The 21,900-nt window shown below is 44.0% G+C and overlaps 1 protein-coding gene across 1 annotated transcript in view; it reads left to right on the top strand.

The window, feature by feature from the left end:
- Nucleotides 1-21,900, top strand: part of LOC126336075 (secretin receptor-like) — a 189,444-nt gene that overhangs the window by 41,548 nt on the left and 125,996 nt on the right. The window contains exon 4 of the mRNA XM_049999554.1: nucleotides 20,728-20,924. Within this exon, the coding sequence (XP_049855511.1) occupies nucleotides 20,728-20,924 (197 nt within the window). The remainder of the gene's footprint in view (nucleotides 1-20,727; nucleotides 20,925-21,900) is intronic.

The following is a 21,900-nucleotide window of genomic DNA, read 5'->3' as shown; positions in this document are numbered from 1 at the left end:
CTAATGTTTCTTTTAGTGTTTTGTATGGCATTTTGAACGAGCACTTAAATTACCGAAAATTGTGCGCACGTTGGGTACTGAAAATGTTGACGGGTGTGTGCAAAACCAAACGTTTAGACTGCGCATTGACTTTACTTGAGCGGTACCACACGACGGTGATGATTTCTTAGGCCAAATTGTTACGGCCGCTGAAACATGGGTGGCCTACGTCACACCAGAATCAAAGCAACAGTCCATGGAAGTTGAGCAAGGGCATCGTTTTGCTGCAAGACAATGCCCGTCTGCATGTGGCGAATTAGACCATAGATCTCATCACGTATTTTCGGTGGGAAACTCTGGATCATCCTCCGTACAGCCCCGATCTTGCGCCCAGTGACTACCGTCTGTTCCTGCACTTGAAGAAACACCTGGGCGGTCAGCGTCTTCAAGACGATGACGAAGTCAAAACAGTCGTGATGCAGTGGTTAATAAGTCAGGCGGCAGACTTCAATGAGGAGGGTATTCAAAAACTTATACAACGTTATGACAAGTGCCTCAATATTGGCGGAAATTTTGTAGAAAAGTAGATTAAGGTACAGGATATCATGTAAAAATAAAATTATTGAGATATCTTAGCACATCTTTTTTTTAATTTCAAAACGGTACTTACTTAAAAAACACGCCATGTATACTGACCTGAAACCGGTATGTGCGAATAAAATGATCTTTGTATAGCTACGCAGCATTGGATGCATCTCATCAATCTTGACGTTTTTATTGTTATAATTTTTATGATAATTTAAATCGTCATTGAGCTGTGCCAGCTCGTTCGTGTTTGAATTGTCCGTCTTATCATTCCGAACTGGCGGCTTCGAGTTGAGTTTCGTAGAGGGCGCTGGCGGGGTAGGAGGCGCTGCGACGGCCTGGTGGTCTGAGGAGGGACGGAAGCGGTAGTGGAGTGCCGGGAACGCCGGTGTTTCGACGGAAGCCGTCTGAGGTCCGGGCGGGAAGTGGAGACGTGATCCCGATGCGTCTTGCACTGAATTTTCCACCATTACCGGGCGCGCGGACTGCTTCGTGTGCGCTTCAGCTTAGATTTTCTTATGGCGACTGAATTACTGGGTTTGCCTGGCATTTATTTATCGCCCAGCGTCAAGCGAATGTGAGACCTTAGTAGTGTCAGACCGGAACCAATGGTTTCGTGGAAGAGTCGGCTGATATCACCTAGTAGTGGAAACAGTCTTATTCGGTGCATAGGCTTATCGTATTCCTCCCCTCTTGTCATCCAAACTTCGCGTTTTGGCGATCTTGGATGAAGACGATGGTTACTTTTTGGAAATTTGTGGTAATTTCCTGTGGGACCAAATTGCTAAGGTCATCAGTCCCTAGGCTCACACACTACTTAATCTAAGTTAAACTAACTTACACAAATGACAAAACACACACCCATGCTCCAGGAAGGACAGGAACCTTCGGTGAGGGAAGCCCCACGAACCGATGCAAGGCGCCCCAGACCGCACGGTTACCCCACGAGGCACGTTGGTTAATTGCTCTCCATATTTCGACCTTTTCTCAGCAGCTTTCATGGAATTTTCGTGAACCTGTGTTTTCTCTTCACTTTTCTTTAATGACTGTTACAGACTGTAATGCAGCTATTGTGAGTGCGTGAGTGTGGTACCGGCTAATAGTACTCCCAAACTTAGACTCACTTTTAGTGTGTTTCAGTGTCACGAGTGAGGCAGTTAAATTGCATGTTTTGGTCTTACTGGAGCCAAAATTGGACACTGATGCGGGGCCCCTCCGCAGAGCTGCTGTTCGGTTCTGAGAGTTATGTATTTTTAAATTATACTCTGTATCCACTGTTTTCTTGAAGGTTGTTATTCGGCCACATAGTCGGGCTAATTGCTAAATCTCAAGCTCACCTAGAGTTAATTCTAACGGTTACTTGCTTAAAACTGTACAGGGTGTAACTTGTAAATTAGAACTGTTCCTCTATTTGTAATTTAAGACTGGTATCTGCCGTGGCGTTAGAGTTGTTCACTTGTTTCCTGAAGTGGCTCTTAGTGTAGCGTGGCTGCCTTAAGTCAACGGCCACCGCTCAGATTTAATCCAAAAATTAGAACTGTTGCTCTGCTTATAATTTAAGCGTGGCGTGTTCTAAGGCTTTAGAAGTGTTGACTTATTAGTAGAGCGTGGCTTCTTAACTAAACGACTAAACGGCCACTGCGCTGATTTAACCCAAATACTATAACTGTTCAAAATGGCTTTGAGCACTATGGGACTCAACTGCTGTGGTCATTAGTCCCCTACAACTTAGAACTACTTAAACCTAACTAACCTAAGGACATCACACACATCCATGCCCGAGGCAGGATTCGAACCTGCGACCGTAGCACTATAACTGTTGCTCTAATTATAATTTAATGAGATATCCCATGAGTCTTTACGAGGTTCTACTTGTTTTTGGCTTGATTCTGTTAATCGATCCCCGTTTTAAAGTATTACATGTTTCCATTTGACCTTGTTGTAATTTTCTATTCAACCCAATGGCCCAAGTACCGACCGCAGCTATAAATCTTGGTCTCCCTTTCTAAATTTAATCGGCCACTGTGCTGCACCCTCTACAATATTGTCATTTAAGGTCTATAGCCAACCTTTCGTCAGGATTTGTGATATCTCTAAATGTTTCGTTGCAACAAAATAAAAAAAAGAAACAACCACTTGGCTAAATATTTATGACCCTGAAATCACGTAGATTCCGAAATTACCGCCAGACTAATTTTAAATCTAAAACTGTTCTAGGGTAAATATTTAGCGGCCCATGGTGTCGTATCTTTTTTAAACGTTTGTACATTGCTGTTACCTTTTAAACGATTTTTGCATTTTTCCATTTAATCGGCCACCGAGTCGAATTTAAGCTTAAATCTCAGTCTATCATTTTATTGTAATTTACTGAGGGAACTTTGACGTATTTTGTAACTGGTCTTAGTAAAAGATTTTATATTTATTGAGCTGTTATTTTATTTAATTTTTGTGAGGGCCCATGTGGTCGTAAAATTCAGCACTTTAAATGGTACCAGAACCGATCGCTTTGAGTACGGAATTACCGTATCTAGATAATTGAATGCACCTAAGCCGATACTTACAAGCTGCAGAGGCTATGTATACCAAAGAATTTGAATAAATTGCACAGAGTCGGCACCGTTTGAGTTTTGAGTGTTTCTTATTGATATCAACAACGTCTCTGGGCTATTGGTGTCCTCCTCAAACAGTTGTTTGGTCTTGTTCCCAGTCGGCAGTTGCGCTCACGGGCTCAGCACATTTAGGTGCCAAATCCGAAAAATTGAAAAATGTGGTAACAAGTCGCAGCATTGCTTAGAACCTTCACCTACATATATTATAAGATCTATTATGTACTCCGAAACGTACCAATCCGTTATATATTTCCCCTTAAGACTTGTGGTTCTTGGCGAAGAGTACCAAATCGAGTCTTATTTTGCTTCCAAGAAGTACGAAATCTTGGGAGTCAATCGCTGCCCTTCTTGCTAATGACGTCACAAACATGGCCGACATTTATTTAAATGACGTTGTACGTTGTAAGGACGTGTGTAACTTTTCTTTCACTGTGAGGTTTAATTAAATTATGGAGACTGATGGATGAATACTGTGAATCGCCAATAAAAACTGAAAATCCAAGGACAAGGGTTTGTAGACTGGAAAAACTAGAAGAAAAATCTTGCGAAACAAACTAAGCAAGAAAAAATGCTAGTGTTAGGCCTCAAATTACCTGTGAATGTCAGCGGCTTCTGCAGTGCTGCACATTTATTAGCAAGTGAATTTCAGGAATTGATAACAGTTTCTATGAGAATAAAGATTCTATTTCACAAAAGGAGTTCATTTCGGCATACACTGGTGTAGTTTCACCAGAGAGGTGCGGACCCACTCAGGGAGGTGGTAAAGGTACCAAGAAGACAATTCCTGTAAAATATAAAGCAAATTCTCAGACTGGGGTGGTAAATCTATGTCCAGATACATTTCTATGTGTTTTGAACATAGGTAGTGAATGGTTAAAAATGTTGCAAACGCAAAATATGAAACATGTGTTAATGGTCTTCCCACATTTAGTTATTCACGTGCAGAGAAAAGCATTAGGCAGAGGTGCAGCAGCAGGGAGATAATATCTTACTGTAGACCTGAATATTCGCGAACTGTGAACAACGTGGAACTTCTTATGTATCTCCTTCTGCTCCTACGCATCGTATTACAAGACAATTTGCTTTCTTCTCTCATTTCAAATTACCTAAACCTTACTACATTGCTAATTTAAAGGCTAGGAAAACACAGTTATTTTGATCAATGTTCATTTCATATATTTTGGTTGAGAACTGAAAAAACTATTTTGTAGGGTACTTTGCTAGAAAGCGTACTCTCATATTCCTAACCATGCACTTGTATTTCTGTACTGGGAGTTCTTATGATTCATTGCAACATTTAAATAATTTAGTTCAAATGTAAATATTTAATCGTCATAACAGGTTATTTTCTTTTACATATGTGTTGTTGTTGTGATCTTCAGTCCTGAGACTGGTTTGATGCAGCTCTCCATGCTACTGTATCCTGTGCAAGTTTCTTCATCTCCCAGTACCTACTGCAACCTACATCCTTCTGAACCTTTTTAGTGTATTCAACTCTTGGTCTCCCTGTACGATTTTTACCCTCCACACTGTCCTCCAATACTAATTTGGTGATCCCTTGGAGCCTCTGAACATGTCCTACCAACAGATCCCTTCTTCTAGTCAGGTTGTGCCACAAGCTCCTCTTCTCCCCAATTCTATTCAATACCTCCACATTAGTTATGTGATCTACCCATCTAATCTTCAGCATTCTTCTGTAGCACCACATTTCGAAAGCTTCTATTCTCTTCTTGGCCAAACTATTTCACTTCCATACTTGGCTACACTCCATACAAATACACTCCTGGAAGTTGAAATAAGAACACCGTGAATTCATTGTCCCAGGAAGGGGAAACTTTATTGACACATTCCTGGGGTCAGATACATCACATGATCACATTGACAGAACCACAGGCACATAGACACAGGCAACAGAGAATGCACAATGTCGGCACTAGTACAGTGTATATCCACCTTTCGCAGCAATGCAGGCTGCTATTCTCCCATGGAGACGATCGTAGAGATGCTGGATGTAGTCCTGTGGAACGGCTTGCCATGCCATTTCCACCTGGCGCCTCAATTGGACCAGCGTTCGTGCTGGATGTGCAGACCGCGTGAGACGACGCTTCATCCAGTCCCAAACATGCTCAATGGGGGACAGATCCGGAGATCTTGCTGGCCAGGGTAGTTGACTTACACCTTCTAGAGCACGTTGGGTGGCACGGGATACATGCGGACGTGCATTGTCCTGTTGGAACAGCAAGTTCCCTTGCCGGTCTAGGAATGGTAGAACGATGGGTTCGATGACGGTTTGGATGTACCGTGCACTATTCAGTGTCCCCTCGACGATCACCAGAGGTGTACGGTCAGTGTAGGAGATCGCTCCCCACACCATGATGCCGAGTGTTGGCCCTGTGTGCCTCGGTCGTATGCAGTCCTGATTGTGGCGCTCACCTGCACGGCGCCAAACACGCATACGACCATCTTTGGCACCAAGGCAGAAGCGACTCTCATCGCTGAAGACGACACGTCTCCATTCGTCCCTCCATTCACGCCTGTCGCGACACCACTGGAGGCGGGCTGCACTATGTTGGGGCGTGAGCGGAAGACGGCCTAACGGTGTGCGGTACCGTAGCCCAGCTTCATGGAGACGGTTGCGAATGGTCCTCGCCGATACCCCAGGAGCAACAGTGTCCCTAATTTGCTGGGAAGTGGCGGTGCGGTCCCCTACGGCACTGCGTAGGATCCTACGGTCTTGGCGTGAATCCGTGCGTCGCTGCGGTCTGGTCCCAGGTCGACGGGCACGTGTACCTTCCGCCGTCCATTGGCGACAACATCGATGTACTGTGGAGACCTCACGCCCCACGTGTTGAGCAATTCGGCGGTACGTCCACCCGGCCTCCCGCATGCCCACTATACGCCCTGGCTCAAAGTCCGTCAACTGCACATACGGTTCACGTCCACGCTGTCGCGGCATGCTACCAGTGTTAAAGACTGCGATGGAGCTCCGTATGCCACGGCAAACTGGCTGACACTGACGGCGGCGGTGCACAAATGCTGCGCAGCTAGCGCCATTCGACGGCCAACACCGCGGTTCCTGGTGTGTCCGCTGTGCCGTGCGTGTGATCAATGCTTGTACAGCCCTCTCGCAGTTTCCGGAGAAAGTATGGTGGGTCTGACACACCGGTGTCAATGTGTTCTTTTTTCCATTTCCAGGAGTGTACTTTCAGAAATGACTTCTTGACACTTAAATCTATACTCGATGTTAACAAATTTCTCTTCTTCAGAAACGCTTTCTTTCCCATTGTCAGTCTACATTTTATATTCTCTCTACTTCGACCATCATCAGTTATTTTGCTCCCCAAGTAGCAAGACTCCTTTACTACTTTAAGTGACTCATTTCCTAACCTAATTCCCTCAGCAGCACCCGACTTATTTCAACTACGTTCCATTATCCTCGTTTTGCTTTTGTTGATGTTCATCTTATATCCTCCTTTCAAGACACTATCCATTCCATTCAACTGCTGTTCCAAGTCCTTTGCTGTCTCTGACAGCATTACGATGTCATCAGCGAACCTCAAAGATTTTATTTCTTCTCCATGGATTTTAATACCTACCCCGAATTTTTCTTTTGTTTCCTTTACTGCTTGCTCAATACACAGATTGAAAAACATCGGGGAGAGGCTACAACCTGTCTTACTCCCTTCCCAACAACTGCTTCCCTTTCATGTAAATCGACTCTTATAACTGCCATCTGGTTTCTGTACAAATTGTAAATAACCTTTAGAATTTGAAATAGAGTATTCCAGTCAACATCGGCAATAGCTTTCTCTAAGTCTACGAATGCTAGAAACGTAGGTTTGCCTTACCTTAATCTTTCTTCCAAGGTAAGTCGTAAGGTCAGTATTGCGTCACGTGTTCCAATATTTCTACGGAATCCAAACTGATCTTCCCCGAGGTCGGCTTCTACCAGTTTTTCCATTCGTCTGTAAAGAATTAGCGTTAGTATTTTGCAGCTGTGACTTATTAAACTGATAGTTCGGTAATTTTCACATCTCTCAACACCTGCTTTCTTTGGGATTGGAATTATTGTATTCCTCTTGAAGTCTGAGGGTATTTCGCCCGTCTCATACATCTTGCTCACCAGATGGTAGAGTTTTGTCATGACTGGCTCTCTCAAAGCCGTCAGTAGTTCTAATGGAATGTTGTCTACTCCGGGGGCCTTGTTTCGACTCAGGTCTTTCAGTGCTTTGTCAAACTCTTCACGCAGTATCGTATCTCCCATTTCATCTTCATCCACATCCTCTTCCATTTCCATAATATTGTCCTCAAGTACATCGCCCTTGTATAGACCCTCTATATACTCCTTCCACCTTTCTGCTTACCCTTCTTTGCTTACAACTGGGTTTCCATCTGAGCTCTTGATGTTCATACAAGTGGTTCTCTTATCTCCAAAGGTCTGTTTAATTTTCCTGTAGGCAGTATCTCTCTTACCCCTAGTGAGATAAGCCTCTACATCCTTAGATTTGTCCTCTAGACATCCCTGCTTAGCCATTTTGCACTTCTTGTCGATCTCATTTTTGAGACGTTTGAATTCCTTTTTGCCTGCTTCATTTATTGTATTTTTATATTTTCTCCTTTCATCAATTAAATTCAATATTTCTTCTGTTACCCAAGAATTTCTATTAGCCCTCGTCTTTTTACCTACTTGATCATCTACTGCCTTCACTGCTTCATAACTCAGATCTACCCATTCTTTTTCTACTGTATTTCTTTCCTCCATTACTGTCAATTGTTCCCTTAAGCTCTCTCTGAAACTCTCTACAACCTCTGGTTTAGTCAGTTTATCCAGGTCCATTCTCCTTTGTAGCTTCTTCAGTTTTAATCTACAGTTCATGACCAATAGATTGTGGTCAGAGCCCATATTTGCCCGTGGGAATGTCTTACAATTTTAAATCTGGTTCCTAAATCTCTGGCTTACCATTATATAATCTATCTGATACCTTTTATTATCTCCAGGGTTCTTCCATGTATACGACCTTCTTTTATGATTCTTGAACCAAGTGTTAGCTATAATTAAGTTATGCTCTGTGCAAAATTCTACCAGACGTCTACCTCTTTCATTTCTTACTCCCAATCCATATTCACCTTCTCTCCCTTTTCCTCCTTCCGAATTCCAGTCACCCATGACTATTAAATTTTCATCACCCTTTACTATCTGTTGTTACGAAATTCAATTTAGGGTTTGAAATTAGGAAATAGGACACTTGCAGCTAATGCCTGATATACGAGCCGGCCGGAGTGGCCGAGCGGTGGTATTATGGTGTTCTCTTGTGTTTCATGGAGGGGGCACGCACCCCTTGTTGTTTTTTGTGACACTATCACAGCACAGGCCTACATTGATGTTTTAGGCACCTTATTGTTTGCCACTGTTGAAGAGCAATTCTGGGATGGCGATTGCATCTTTCGGCACTATGGTGCACCTGTTGATAAGGCACGGCCCGTGTCGGAGTAGTTACACGGCAATAACATCTCTGTAATTGACTGGCCTGCACAGAGTCCTAACTTGAATCCTATAGAACTTCTTTTGGATGGTTTGGAACGCCGACTTTTGGCCACGCCTCATCGACCGCCATCGGTACCTCTCCTCAGTGCAGCAATACGTGAAGAATCGGCTGCCATTCCCCAAGAAACCTTCCAGCACCTGATTGAACGTATGCCTGGAGTGGAAGCTGTCATCAAGGCTATGGGTGGGCCAACACCATATTGAATTTCAGGATTACCGATGGATGGCTCCACGGACTTGTAAGTCATTTGCAGCCAGGTGTCCGGATACTTTTGATCACAAAGTGTATTGTTCTAGGTGCAAGACCGTGTCTGGCTTGTCTGCAGTCTATGGCTGCCCATCTTTATGTGCGCTTTGCGTTTCTTCAGCTCAACTGGATCTGTTTTCTTTCTTACTCAGAATCAGGAACAACCGACACTTGCTTATATGGAAATGTGGTGTGTATGTGTCGCTACCACCTCAAGTTATTTCCATCCATCACACAGACACAAGGGAACAGATTGTTATCTTATGAGGTAGTATCGCGTGACCCACCAGGCTGCAATAGAAGACACCATCACTTTCGTCGTTATTATCTTATACGTTCGAGAAAATGCATATATGAACCATAGTGGAGAGAGAAAAATATAAACTCACGAAATGTTGGATTACATTGTGGCTAGATTCGTTACTTTCGAATAGATAAAACACAAAAACTTGTTCTTAACAGAATGAATCATTAAATGTCGCACTAACTTCGGAAATGTCTCTACGCTGTGTTAGGACATTATACATTCCAGGCGAGACCTGGGCAAGTTATTATACGTGGCGGCTTTTTGCATGCGGATACTAATTAATCAGTTGTAGTAACGCAAATTCCTTCCAGTCGATGGTAGCACCTGATAGTACATTTCTCCTGCTGATCGCTGGAGTATTAGAGGGACGTTTCTCCACTTGTTTGTAATTTTCCCTTCTTCAAGTGATTTTTAGCAGCAATGTAGCCTTCTGTATTTAAGTGTCAGTGTTGTATCATATGGGAGTCTTAACTTCAGGTTGATGATGAAATGTTTAAAATACCCCTGCTACTGAAAAATGATACTTATCTGTAACAGAATATAGAAATGGCAAATACGTGGCAGTTTGTTACAGTTTGATTGGGGATAGTTGCTATAGGCTACTAACCTGTCCCATGTTATGTGACTTTTATTACTATGTATTCCCGTGTGAAGACAACTTGAGAAATTAGGAATAGAAGGTAAACAGAGAAACATGTAGTTAATCAGCAGCAAAAGGATAAGTCAGTTTACCAGTAATCTGTAACAGAATAGACTTTTGTGTAATATTGGTAATATATTAAATTAAAGAAGGATAAAAATAGGTAATACAAAACTGCAGCACATTTGATCAACGATTATAACGTTTAACTGTATGTAATACATTACCCTAACCTACTGAGAGGCTAGTGGCACGGAAAAGCATTAGATTCAAGAAATGCTATCAAATTTAGGTATGTTAGAGGGATCCGATGGCTCTCTTTTTACTTTCAAAAACATCAAAAGGAAGCATTACACCACTCTTTGTCAGTTAACTGACTCCCATTCAGCACCTTTAAGCATTCCGGTGGCAGCTATCATGTATTTTTTCAAAAGAGATGGTGGGGACGTAATGTAACCACTTACCAGTCGGCCAAGCTAGACCCACACAAAATTCAGCTAACGCAGAAGTTATGCCTCACAATGTAGGATGCTTCCATCGATAACCCAACTTTTCCCTTCATATCAAATATCCAATTTGTCTACTGCGAGAATAATTCCATAACATTATTTCTTTTCAAAGTTCTCCTCTTACAACCTCTCCGCAAATTCTCAATAACGCCTTACTCAACTGTAAGTGCTCCCCCTACGTAACATTTTATATCTTCAGCCTTCTGCTTGAAACTTCTGTATTAATTCTCTAAAACATCTCCTTCCACACACTTATCACGCTTTAAATTCTGCCAGATTACCAACCAGTTTATGTCACCGACCATGAGGATGATCTCTCCATGCATCAGATTCCATTCTTAGGAAATATCACTGAAAAAACACTAAACTTAACGCCGCACGAATTCAACGAGAATCAGCCCACAAACATGTTCTCAGTTTACTTCCAAAGCTATTCTCTATGAATCCGACACATTTATTACAACTCTTTTGTATCACAATGTTACAATACTGCCAGAGCTTAGTGCATTTCGCAGCTCTTCCTTGCTTATACGCTAAAGCTTCAGAATTTTTCCTGGATCACGCATGGTGTCTACCCTCTCTTCTCAACGATAGGGCAACTAAAAACTACCAATCACCAATCTGAGCAACGGACAGCCAGTGACCTCTTCTTCTTTCTCTTCTGCTAATAAAAATCTTGTATTTCTCCTAACCTTTTTTATAGTGATTCGAGCAGCCATTCATTATTTACCGGGTCCACGTATCTCTAATGACTTGTCAGAGGTTACTGCAGTGGCCATGTTCTGCACGTTAGTTTGTGGGCTAGGTATCCACATTTCTATGATTTCTACAGGACCGACATGATTCTAAGAACTGTCATTGCGATCAAAGTTGTGCCTATTATTGAATTATTTCTTGAAGCTTCTTGAAGCTCTATACTTGGGACCTGAGTTCCACCTGCCATTGCTTCGAATTGGTTACTTGGTTCAAATGGCTCTGAGCACTATGGGACGTAACATCTATGGTCGTCAGTCTCCTAGAACTTAGAACTACTAAAACCTAACTAACCTAAGGACAACACACAACACCCAGCCATCACGAGGCAGAGAAAATCCCTGACCCCGCCGGGAATCGAACCCGGGAACCCGGGCGCGGGAAGCGAGAACGCTACCGCACGACCACGAGATGCGGGCAATTGGTTAGTAACGTGACTGCCATCCTCTCCACTCCTCTGACGTGCGATTTCAAGGGAGGTATGTTTCTTGGCTGTTGGATCTGTACTCTCATCTCACTCCCCTGTCGTAAGTTGGCACTTGGAGAAGAGACTGGAATTCTCATATGTCTTTCCTAGGTCGTCTGGCTGTGACCATTTTACATTACAGTCTATATGGCAACTTGGTTAGTCATATCCTCACCAACTTTGCCATCTCATATGGTACACTGTGATATTGATTCCTCCTCATCATTTCTATGAAAACCTGTTTCGGATTTCCATAATCTGAGTAATTGTATTTTTCCGTCATTCATATGCACAGTTTAGTTTGGTCCTAGGTGCTCTTCAAACACAATTCGTCCAAAAATGCCTGTTTTAACTCCTGGTACCTTTTACAACCACGCATCAACCACATTCTTGCAAAGCGTCCTCTTTCAAGAGTCCACAGAAAATTTCGCTTTTTATATCAGATTCCACGACTTGGATAAAGGTCCCTCAAATGGTTCAAGCCCAAGTGAGGATTGTTTGGGGGATCAGGAAAAAGCGCCTACTATTGTTCTCAAATGAAGTGTCATCTCGTCTCGCCCTCATCATAGTTAACGTTTTTGGCTTGCTTTGTATTGGATACGTTTATGTGTCACGGATACAGCACAGCTTTTCCTCAAAATCGCGGAATTCTCCTCATACAGAACGCAAGTGTTTATTTTCAGCAGTGCTACCATCAGTCATACCTGTTCTCAGCACAGATCTATTGTGACTCACAGGGTACTGAAATTCACATAACAAGAGAATGGTTCAAATGGCTCTGAGCACTATGGGAGTCAACATCTGAGGTCGTCAGTCCCCTAGAACTTAGAACTACTAAAACCTAACTAACCTAAGGACATCACGCACATCCGTGCCCGAGGCAGGATTCAAACATGCGACCGTAGCGGTCGCGCTGTTCCAGACTGTTGCGCCTAGAACCGCATGGCCACTGCGGCCGGCAATTTCAGATAACACTTCTCTGTTTCTTTTATTTCTTTTAGTGTGAACCTCCCTGATGCGTAATAGCGACTTCAAAATTAAAGCGGTTTCTGGTTGTTCGTTATGGTTAGTTGTATTTTGTCGTAGCGGACGTCACATGACAATCGTTGAAGTTCGTTGTTGATCTTTTCATTCAGTTTTTTTATTACAGAGGCAAGTCAACTCTAGAACCGAACACGCTGGTCTACCATGTCGGCAAACTACACTCCTGGAAATTGAAATATGAACACCGTGAATTCATTGTCCCAGGAAGGGGAAACTTTATTGACACATTCCTGGGGTCAGATACATCACATGATCACACTGACAGAACCACAGGCTAATAGACACAGGCAACAGAGCATGCACAATGTCGGCACTAGTACAGTGTATATCCACCTTTCGCAGCAATGCAGGCTGCTATTCTCCCATGGAGACGATCGTAGAGATGCTGGATGTAGTCCTGTGGAACGGCTTGCCATTCCATTTCCACCTGGCGCCTCAGTTGGGCCAGCGTTCGTGCTGGACGTGCAGACCACGTGAGACGACGCTTCATCCAGTTCCAAACATGCTCAATGGGAGACAGATCCGGAGATCTTGCTGGCCAGGGTAGTTGACTTACACCTTCTAGAGCACGTTGGGTGGCACGGGATACATGCGGACGTGCATTGTCCTGTTGGAACAGCAAGTTCCCTTGCCGGTCTAGGAATGGTAGAACGATGGGTTCGATGACGGTTTGGATGTTCCGTGCACTATTCAGTGTCCCCTCGACGATCACCAGAGGTGTACGGCCAGTGTAGGAGATCGCTCCCCACACCATGATGCCGGGTGTAGGCCCTGTGTGCCTCGGTCGTATGCAGTCCTGATTGTGGCGCTCACGTGCACGGCGCCAAACACGCATACGACCATCGTTGGTACCAAGGCAGAAGCGACTCTCATCGCTGAAGACGACATGTCTCCATTCGTCCCTCCATTCACGCCTGTCGCGACACCACTGGAGGCGGGCTGCACTATATTGGGGCGTGAGCGGAAGACGGCCTAACGGTGTGCGGTACCGTAGCCCAGCTTCATGGAGACGGTTGCGAATGGTCCTCGCCGATACCCCAGGAGCAACAGTGTCCCTAATTTGCTGGGAAGTGGCGGTGTGGTCCCCTACGGCACTGCGTAGGATCCTACGGTCTTGGCGAGCATCTGTGCGTCGCTGCGGTCCGGTCCCAGGTCGACGGGCACGTGCACCTTCCGCCGACCACTGGCGACAACATCGATGTACTGTGGAGACCTCACGCCCCACGTGTTGAGCAATTCGGCGGTACGTCCACCCGGCCTGCCGCATGCCCACTATACGCCCTGGCTCAAAGTCCGTCAACTGCACATACGGTTCACGTCCACGCTGTCGGGGCATGCTACCAGTGTTAAAGACTGCGATGGAGCTCCGTATGCCACGGCAAACTGGCTGACACTGACGGCGGCGGTGCACAAATGCTGCGCAGCTAGCGCCATTCGACGGCCAACACCGCGGTTCCTGGTGTGTCCGCTGTGCCGTGCGTGTGATCAATGCTTGTACAGCCCTCTCGCAGTGTCCGGAGCAAGTATGGTGGGTCTGACACACCGGTGTCAATGTGTTCTTTTTTCCATTTCCAGGAGTGTATATCCACTGTACTAAGTACACACAACATAGACCACGGTTACATAATTGGAATCTATATCCTTTAGTAACATATAAATGAAAGATGCAACGAATTTTTGCAGTTTTATCACCTTATGATAGTATACAGTTATCGTCAAGACCATTGTGAATTGACAATATTCATTGCAAAAGCACAAAAAACAAGGCCTTTTCCCCCAGTTAGGAAAACGTTTGAAGGCTGTCGGCGGACCTCCTCACGCAGCAGCGAATTTCAGCAGGTGCTGGTAAACATCACGCTATCCAGCACGGGCGGCTGCAGCGTTGTTTTAGCGACGAGATAACGCGATTTGCGGCGCTGATTTTGGGATAATACGCTGCGTTTGAGACAATTAGCCGCGGGCGACGCCTGCGGCCGGCGCTCGCTACAGACTTAGCACAATCCACTGAAGCGCACGACTCTGCAGCTTTCTGGCCGAGCGTCGGAGACAAGGCAGCAGCATCAAAACTGTGGGAACTTGTGCACTAGCAACGGATCAACCTGCGCAACGGCCACACGTAGGGGGTGAACGAATTCGAAAACTGAATAACAAAGAAATGTCCCTATCCCAGTTCTGATTTTCCCAACAAATACACTGCTGGCTTTTAAAATTGCTACCTCACGAAGGTGAAGTGCTACAGTAGCGAAATTTAACTGACAGGAAGAAGATGCTGTGATATGCAAATTATTAGCTTTTCAGAGCATTAACACGAGGTTGGCACTGGTGGCGACACCTACAACGTGCTGACATGAGGAAATTTTCCAACCGATTTCTTATACACAAACGGCAGTTGACCGGCGTTGCCTGGTGAACCGTTGTTGTGATACCTCGTGTGAGGAGGAGAAATGCGTACCATCACGTTTCCGACTTTGATAAAGGTTGGATTGTAACCTATCGCGATTCCGGTTTATCGTATGCCTACATTTCTGCTCGCGTTGGTCTAGATCCAATGACTGTCAGCAGAATATGGAATCGGTGGGTTCAGGAGGGTAATACGGAACGCCGTGCTGGATCCCAACAGCGTCGTATCACAAGAAGTCGAGATGACAGGCTTCTTATCCGCATGGCTGTAACGGATCGTGCATCCACGTTTCGATCCCTGAATCAACAGATGGGGATGTTTGCAAGACAACAACCATTTTTACGAACAGTTCGACGACGTTTGCAGCAGCATGGACAATCAGCTAGGAGACCATGGCTGCGGTTACCCTTGACGCTGCATCACAGACAGGAGCGCCTGCGATGGTGTACTCAACGACGAACTTGGGTGTACGAATAGCAAAACGGATGAATTCAGGTTCTGTTTACAGCATCATGATGGTCGCATCCGTGTTTGGCGACATCTCAGGATCTATGCACCCAAATTGTGTGAAACTGTAATCACATGTCAGTTCTAGTATAATATATTTGTCCAATGAATACCCGTTTATCATCTACATTTCTTCTTGGTGTAGCAATTTTAATAGCCAGTGGTGTACTTTTGAAGCAATCGATGTCGCACAGCGCTTCTGTTCTAAGTTTCCGAGCACTCACGAGATGCAAAATGTCTTTCGCAACAAGATTTATCTACAACATAAAGATCTTCGACCACTTTTTTGGATACTAGCCACATTATATGCAGGTCAGTAACAAATAGGAGAAACATTTCTATATATTACTTATCGAACCGAAAAGACATTAAAGCAAGCAAATACTGTATGTTTTACTTGATGGACTGAGATATTTCAGTAGACCTATGGAATTTCTGATCAACATTATCAATTTGATACGTGCATGTTGTAACGGAAGATTATAAAAAAGAGATGTTCATTCCCTAACGCTTATTTTCACCATTACCTCATTAGCAAATCCCAATTTTCTCATGAATAAAGGTAGCGTTAGTGGTCATATACTTTTGACGCATCCCTTAATAGGTTTTTAGGCACATGTTGATTACAGTTTCAAATAAATACAGACCGGTCTGGCTGCAGTATTTCAATGCGTTGCACTTATACCCTCAAAAGTCATTCATCCACAGAAATCACGAAGGACACCTGTTTGTGAGCTATAAGGTACACACCACGTACACATTGTATTGTGTACTCGGACTACCACAGAATAAGGGGATAAAATAAGGTGTATTCAATGCATTGGGGACCTTAACCTGTCAAGTTGTAGAAGGAATTCAGTGGCTTTCAAACCAAAACGCAAAAGATGACGGGTGCGACCTGCATCGCATCCATGTTCATGACTGTACCGAAATGGGTTCAAAATGGCTCGAAGCACTAAGCGACTTAACTTCTGAGGTCATCAGTCTCCTACAACTTAGGACTAATTAAATCTAACTAACCTATGGACATCACACACATCCATGCCCGAGGCAGGATTCGAACCTGCGACCGTAGCGGTCGCTGGGTTCCAGATTGTAGCGCCTAGAACCGCACGGCGATTCCGGCCGGCGTGCCGAAATGGGGATTAGATTTCCAAGCACTAAAAATGTTACCCAAAACTGGGAAACAGTAGTTACCAATTAATTTCCTTTAGAAAGAGGCTATGACCGAAACTAAAGCTGTGACTAACCAAACGGATGAAAGGCATAGATGGAAGATGTACTGCAGTTCGATGCTGAAGTTTCAGCAAATATCTACACTCAATCGTGAAAACCATAATAATTAAAGAAGTAAGGTAGCTTCTTGGGGAAAACAGAATCCCCTGATTGACCAGTTCATACAGCCTTTCTCAGGAAACTGAGGACTGATTCAACCGGCAATAGCGATCACTTGGCTAGCTGATGAGGTGGGAGAACAACGTGTTTGGGACGGAGGAAGTAAGTGAATAGTATAGGGTCTAAGTTAATTTAGGTTTTGTAGCGAAACCATTCTCTCATGCGAGTATTAAAAATTTACAACTCAGAATGCCAAACAGAGGTGCAGTTTCGCTCCAACAGGCAGCGAGCATACATGGCGCTGCTCGTGGTGTAGACAGCAAACAATGCACGATGAATACCATTTCAACAAATCGGAAATCAAAGATAATTTGTGTAGCACAACAACAGTCACAATTGAAGTTTATAAAAGAGACACAGTCACTCAGAGACAAGACTGACTAACAGTACTTGGAAAACTTCTCTTAGCACTTACTTCTGGATTTGAGAAGCTCATTTCCGAAAGGTACAAAATCTATAATATCTAATTTAAGAGGAGAGGCAAAAAACATTTTACAATCAGAGTAGCATCAGAATACATTTCGTAGCTCTGTTACTGAGACGCATTACACCAAGTATCGCTGATAGTTTTTCTATTTGTTTAATTGTTATTGGGTAAAAACAAATGTATTTGGAACCTTTTGGCAGAAAACTGTGTTGAATTTGATAACTGTTATTTTGTAGTTAAATTATACCACTATAAGCATTAAATGTAGTTACTTGATTCATCTGCAGTGTTTTGTACGGCAGTTTACACTTTTCCTTAGTTATTTTGAACTGTTATTAACTTAAAGATTTAGAAATATTGCAGAAAAATTTTATTTCATTAAATACTTTATTCATTATTATCATTTTCACACAACCTGAACAATGAACTAAATGGCCTTCCCTGACACTTTCTCCAGTACTGTTATAGCCATGCACAACAATGTTAAAGACCTACCGTACAACAAAGTCTACAGGTCACATGGAGGTAATCCACGAATAGCTACCATCACACTATCCTCTTCCAGGATGTGTGGTACATGACTTCGTTCCTACGTCAATTAAAAAGTATCCTTTTGCTACAGCCGGCCGCGGTGGTCTAGAGGTTCTAGGAGCTCAGTCCGGAACCGCGCGACTGCTACGTTCGCAGGTTCGAATCCTGCCTCGGGCATGGATGTGTGTGATGTCCTTAGGTTAGTTAGGTTTAAGTAGTTCTAAGTTTTAGGGGACTGATGACCACAGATGTTAAGTCCCATAGTGCTCAGAGCCATTTGAAACATTTTTTGCTACAGATTAGTCACTAACGTCACTGGAAGATTCAGTATTGTTATCTTCATCAGTGCTTTTTTATAAAGGGGCGCTTCTTTTACTGAATACCCCGTCCACAAGAAGGTGAAACATATCTTTTTTTGCAGGCTGTACACGGCTTTTTAGAATTAAGTTTCGAATCCTTACCATAATATTCTCATATTTTACTGTTTATCTTTGAGTTCTGTGTTCGCAATGAGGTGATTTCACATAGAACGGTTAGCTGTTGTAAACCAAAGAGATCTCCTCGTGCGTGCAAACTAATCTTCTTCACTTCCATTTTCTTTATGCATTTTGAAGACGGCGTACGGACTTTGGACAGTTCTTGAAGTTGACCCAGTTAAAATCACCACCTAACACATGCAATTTTTGAGTGCCTTTAAAAAGGATGTCGTACACTTCTGGCAAAAGGATACAACTTTTTCACCTTTTTCTTGAATCAGCCCAAAAGTTCTATCTGTAGGCATCTGGGAATGGCCTCTAAAGGTAAAGAAACACTCAAATTGCAGATTGACTTGGTGTGCAGTTACTGATAACATGAGAAGACTAAAATAACTTTTGTTCTGTAATGAAAAGCTGTCACAATACACTCTTACTACATCATTGTGCTCCTTCTTGTAAATGGGAAAGAATATTATAAAGAAAAAATCACACAAACAATGAGGCGTGGCCCAAAGTCGGCGTTCCAAAGTATCCAAAAGAAGTTATATAGGATTCAAGTTAGGACTCTGTGCAGGCCAGTCAATTACAGAGATGTTATTGCCGTGTAACCACTCGGCCACGGGCCGTGCATTATGAACAGGTGCATCATAGTGCCGAAAGATGCAGTCGCCATCCCAGAATTGCTCTTCAACAGTGGCAAACAAGAAGGTGCTTAAAACATTAATGTAGGCCTGTGCTGTGATAGTGTCACACAAAACAACAAGGGGTGTGTGCCCCATCCATGAAACACAGGACCACACCATAACACCACCGCCTCCGAATTTTACTGCTGGCACTACACAGGCCGGTAGATGACATACACCGGGCATTCGCCATACCCACACCCTGCCATCGGATAGCTAAATTGTGCACCGTTATTCGTCCCTCCATACAACGCTTTTCCACAGTTCAATCGTCCAATGTTTACGTTCCTTACACAAAGCGAGGCGTCGTTTGGCATTTACCGGCGTGATGTGTGGCTTACGAGCAGCCGCTTGACCGTGAAATCCAAGTTTTCTCACCTCACGCCTAACTGTCCTAGTTCTAGCAGTGGCTTCTGATGCAGTTTGGAATTCCTGTGTGATGGTCTGGATAGATTTCTGTCTATTACACATTACTACCCTCTTCAACTGCTGGCGGTCTCTGTCAGTCAAAAGACGAGGGCGGTCTGTACGCTTTTGTGCTGTACGTTTCCCTTCACGTTTCCACTTCACTATCACATCGGAAACAGTGGACCTATGGAGATTTAGGAGTGTGGAAATTTCGCGTACAGACGTATGACAAAAGTGACACCCAATCACCTGACCACGTTCGAAGTCCGTGAGAACCGCTGAGACCTCCATTCTGCTCCCTCACGATGTCTAATGATTACTGAGGTCACTAATATGGAGTGCCTGGCAGGTGGTGGTAGCAAAATGCACCTGATATTGAAAACGGTAGTTTCTTGGAGCTTCCGGATATTTTTCTTCACATAGTGTATGTATTACTGTACATAGGGGTATTCATATTTGTGTAAGAAATCTTCGGTGAATGATGTGACAGAAAACGTCAGGATATTAGTGAATGGTTTTGTTAATTTTACAAGCTATGCGGCATACTGTTGTACACATTAAAAAATCTCATGGCATCCGAAATCTGACAGTCAAAAAATTTTGACAACTGCTTTATGATCCAAATCTTCGTAGCAATCACGTAGTGTTAATACTGAGCTATCAATGAAACCGGTATCAAGCCGTGAGTAACGGGATTACAGAGAGTGTATGTGTGTGTGTGTGTGTGTGTGTGTGTGTGTGTGTGTGTGTGTGTGTGTGCGCAGTGCTTCGCGTTGTGTGTGTGTGGTCTTGAGTCCAGAGACTGGTTTGATGGAAGTCTCCATGCTGCTCTATCCTGTGCAAGCTTTTTCATCTCCCAGTACCTACTGCAACCTACATCCTTCTGACTCTGTTTAGTGTATCCATCTCTTGGCCTCCCTCTACGATTTTTACCCTCCGCGCTGCCCTCCAAGACTAAATAGGTGATCCCTTGATGCCTCAGAATATGTCCTACCAACCGATCCCTTCGAGTCAAGTTGTGCCACAAATTTCTCTACTCCCCAATTATCCTACTGCATGCTGAACTCAGTACATTTAAAAAAAAATAAGCTTTTTCAATTACTGTGATTTGTGTGACATGTGATAAGTTATCTATGAAAGAGTAAACAACTAACTAACAAAATAAAAAACTTTGCAAAATAAATGGCATTTTCTAACAAAAAATTGTCGCTGCAGAGCTTTTTCTGTGAAAGTGTCTTAAGTGGTGTGATACTGGAGCTGATAACCTGCCTGAGAAACCCGGATGAACCGTCCTGTGTGGCGTGCTGTTTGTTGCAGCGCTGGCTGCCCATGGTGAAGGCGGCCTCTCAGGCGGGGTACGCCGTCTCACTGGTTGCCCTGCTCGTTGCCGTGGGGGCGCTGTCCGCCACCAGGTGAGCCAGGAGGACTAAGAGCAGGTGTCTGGCGTGGCGTACTCCAACTGTGTCTGGCCTACTCCAACTGGCGGACGGATTCTTTTGTGCACTTGTGAACACTTGAGACCGCTCTAAACCCCGTAAGCGGTCATGGAAAAAGTTTTGTGCAACTGAGCTGCCAGCCAATAACAGTATTTTATCATTAAAATCAAAAATATGTGTATTTCTTCGAGGGTAGAATGTTTTGCTGCTTCTGGGAGTTTTGGAAAAATCATAGTTCGCAGCATTCGTATTGTTACATTACTAAATAACCAGTTTCAGTCGCAGACGGAATATCCTCAGGTGTCTATATACCATCGGGTCTCTTAAACTGACGTACGGCAGAGAGAGCTGTGTGATGACCACGTGCCCCTCCAGTGACGCCTGTGGTCTGAAGAAAACACGGCGGACAGTCGGTACCGTTGGGCCTTCATGGCCTGTTCGGGCAGTTTCAGTTTCTATCTCTATACCATGAGAAATAAAATGGTTCAAATGGCTCTGAGCACTATGGAATTTAACATCTGAGGTCATCAGTCCCTTAGTCCTAGAACTACTGAAACCTAACTAACCTAAGGACATCACACACATCCATGCCCGAGGCAGGATTCGAAATTGCGACCGCAGCAGCAGCATGGCTCCAGACTGAAGCGCCTAAAACCACTCAGCCACAGTGGCTGGCTATACCATGAGAAAGACGGAAAAGTGGCTGTTGTTGTTGTGGTCTTCAGTCCTGAGACTGGTTTGATGCAGCTCTCCATGCTACCCTATCCTGTGCAAGGTTCTTCATCTCCCAGTACTTACTACAACCCACATCCTTCTGAATCTGTTTACTGTATTCATCTCTTGGTCTCACTCTACCATTTTTACCCTCCAAGCTGCCCTCCAATTCTAAATTGGTGATCCCTTGAAGCCTCAGAACATGTCCTACCAACCGATCCCTTCTTCTAGTCAAGTA

Source organism: Schistocerca gregaria, chromosome 2 (genome assembly GCF_023897955.1).
Source record: "Schistocerca gregaria isolate iqSchGreg1 chromosome 2, iqSchGreg1.2, whole genome shotgun sequence".
Classification (NCBI taxonomy): Eukaryota; Metazoa; Arthropoda; class Insecta; order Orthoptera; family Acrididae; genus Schistocerca; species Schistocerca gregaria.
The sequence above is the reverse complement of the archived record's forward strand: the minus strand, read 5'-3'. Positions and strand labels throughout refer to the sequence as shown.